Source organism: Arachis stenosperma, chromosome 10 (genome assembly GCF_014773155.1).
Source record: "Arachis stenosperma cultivar V10309 chromosome 10, arast.V10309.gnm1.PFL2, whole genome shotgun sequence".
In the NCBI taxonomy this organism is placed as follows: Eukaryota; Viridiplantae; Streptophyta; class Magnoliopsida; order Fabales; family Fabaceae; genus Arachis; species Arachis stenosperma.
Genome location: NC_080386.1, coordinates 115,089,921 through 115,092,588, shown reverse-complemented (window position 1 = coordinate 115,092,588; position 2,668 = coordinate 115,089,921). Strand labels below are relative to the sequence as shown.

The 2,668-nt window shown below is 34.5% G+C and overlaps 1 protein-coding gene across 1 annotated transcript; it reads left to right on the top strand.

Annotated features, from left to right (window-relative positions):
* LOC130957915 (uncharacterized) lies at positions 1–906 on the top strand. Its single transcript, XM_057884763.1, has one exon. The coding sequence runs from the start codon at positions 137–139 to the stop codon at positions 755–757; it is 621 nt and encodes a 206-aa protein (XP_057740746.1). The 5' UTR covers positions 1–136; the 3' UTR covers positions 758–906.
* Positions 907–2,668: the final 1,762 nt, after the last annotated feature.

The following is a 2,668-nucleotide window of genomic DNA, read 5'->3' as shown; positions in this document are numbered from 1 at the left end:
CTCACCTTATAACTTATTGTACCACACTTATTAGCTTCTTGTGTATGTGAATGCGATAACTTAGTAAGTCTATAATAACCCCTTATCTATATATTTTTTTTCTAGTACATATACAACACTACCAAGCTACAACATCATGAAACCACACAAATCCACATCAACACCACAATTTCCTAATAACGTGGCTGATATCACGTGCATGGACCAACCAATTGTGGCGGAGAAGGCTTGCAAAACGGTGCGTTTAATAGGCTTCCTTATCCAAAACGGAGTCTCCAAGAGTAACATCAACATGCAAGATTTTATGAGAAGGGGGAAGAGTATAGGGAAGGCGCTTAACAACGCCGTGGCACGTCACCACGAGGCACTCACGTGTCGTGGTGACGCGGCCACGGAGTTTGTTTCTCCTTTGGATTACCAGTTCAGCTGCAGCGGTAGTCCGCCGCGGCCGTCTTATTATGCGGCCAGGCGAAGGCTCTCCCCGATCGCTACGGCACATGGAGAGAGGCATTCTCCGCAGGCTCATAAGTTTGCGAGGATGTGTCGTGGCGGCGAGGGCGACGCGCTGGTCAGGCATTACTATCCGGTGAGGAGGCGCGTGAAGATTGCAGCTGCGGGATCGCCGTCCGCGGCTTCTTCTTTGGCAGCGGCGGAGGAGGAGAAGGAGGAGTTCCGGGTGGATGAGGCGGCGGAGGAGTTCATCGAGAGGTTTTATAGGGATCTGAGGTTGCAGAAATGGTTGGATCATTGTTGCTAGTATGTGTACGTTAGAATTTTGAGCGTCCACGTGTTAGTTGGTGATTGGACGTGTTCGATCGAGAGTTTTGAGGTTTAAGCTTTTCTTAATTAACATGTAAATTAATCTTTTACATGCTTATAGTGTAATATATAAAAGCAACATGTGTGATGGGTTTCGTAATTATTTTACATATGTTGAAAGATTAATTTACATGTTTAAAATAGATAGCTTTTTTCCAAATTAAAAATTCACCGTTCTCTTTAATTTTGAAGTGTTATATGATTCGAAGTTGAATTCTGGAGGATGTATCTGATCTTTTAGCTAGGTGAAAAAAAAGAAGCTTTAATTCTTCCACTCACTTATATCATGTTTTCATGTTTTGATACTTTAATTATTTAAAACTAATTAAGAGAAACACGTTATAACTAATAATAATTCTAAGTCATTCTCATATGTTTGTTCTTACTTTGTTTTCATTTTTTTTAGCAGCAGCAGTGAATTTGCTGTTATTACCATGTAATGCATAAGCATTAATTAATACGTTTAGCTTCTTAATATATAAGTTTTCGTAGTAAGAAACGGAAAAAATTAGACAGTTAATAATATCAGCTAAAAATATGTCAAGCCATGCTTTAGGGCAAAATATAAATAAAAAGAAACGATTAATGTGATGAGTTACATATCATGTTAAGTCAACAAATTAGATCAGAGTATTACCCATAGCAAATCCTTAAATGAGATTTAACTCTACAATGAATTAGTTCTTTATTTATTGAGTTGGAAGATACTGTGCAAAAAAATTAAAGAATCATGCATGTATGATTTATTTTTAAGTAGATGATAATGTAATTTAAAATTGACGATATAGATAAAAACTTGTCATAATAACATACTTATGTTTAACTTTCAAATATTTAGCTATTTTAAAATGAATGTCATAAATAATATGAATATAAAACCTATTTTTACACATATATTTAATATTTAATAATATGTATGTGTTCATATTTCAACCCATTAGAAGGGTTTAATTCAAGCACCCATCACTGTAAGAGAAAAACATTTTGTTAGTGAATACTGATCACTTATACCTGTTTAACTATATTCATTTTCGTAGAATAAAAGATGCTAGAATAATTTACTTATTATTGGGAACATAGATTTCAAAAGTATTTGATAATGTAACTCTATCTCTTGAATTAATTAGTTTTCGGTATCATATTAGATACAAATAATTCTAATAGAATAAGAAAATTATCATAGCACCACTTAAGAACTTCAAATTATTCAAAATAAATATATTATTATATTCCATGCATAGTAACTACTCAAACTCGAATTATTTTCAACAAGCTAGAAAAACCTTTGACTAAGACACTTCATCACACGACGAAATAAAATTGCACAGGATCGCAGCTGGCTGTATGATTTGTAACACCCTCAATAATTTTAATTAATTTAGTTTGGTTTTCATTTTGCACAATCTCCTACATAAATCAACAATATAACAGTTGTTTGCATTGGTTGAATTGTTGAAATAGCAACACTAGCTAGTACCAATATACATAGATCCCTCTTGATTCTTAATAAATGAAAACAAGCTGAGCCAGTTCCAAGTAATTAAAATCACACACAATTAAAACCTGTTGTAATGGGGCCAATATTTTTGCGTGTGTTGGTTTGGTAGTTTATAAATTGGGAGAAGCAGCTACTTACAGTAGTTGCAGTCATAAATCCCCAGAACGTGTCTCAGTTTATTATGTTAGTTGGTGTGTGTAAGAACTCTTTTCATAAATATATTTAACGAAAATGTACTGCCACACCACTGCCAAACCCTTATGAGGTAGCTACGGAATATGATAGAACCAACACTAGTAAATAGTAACAATAAGAAACCAAAAAGCTAAGGTAGTTCATGTGGTGGAAAAT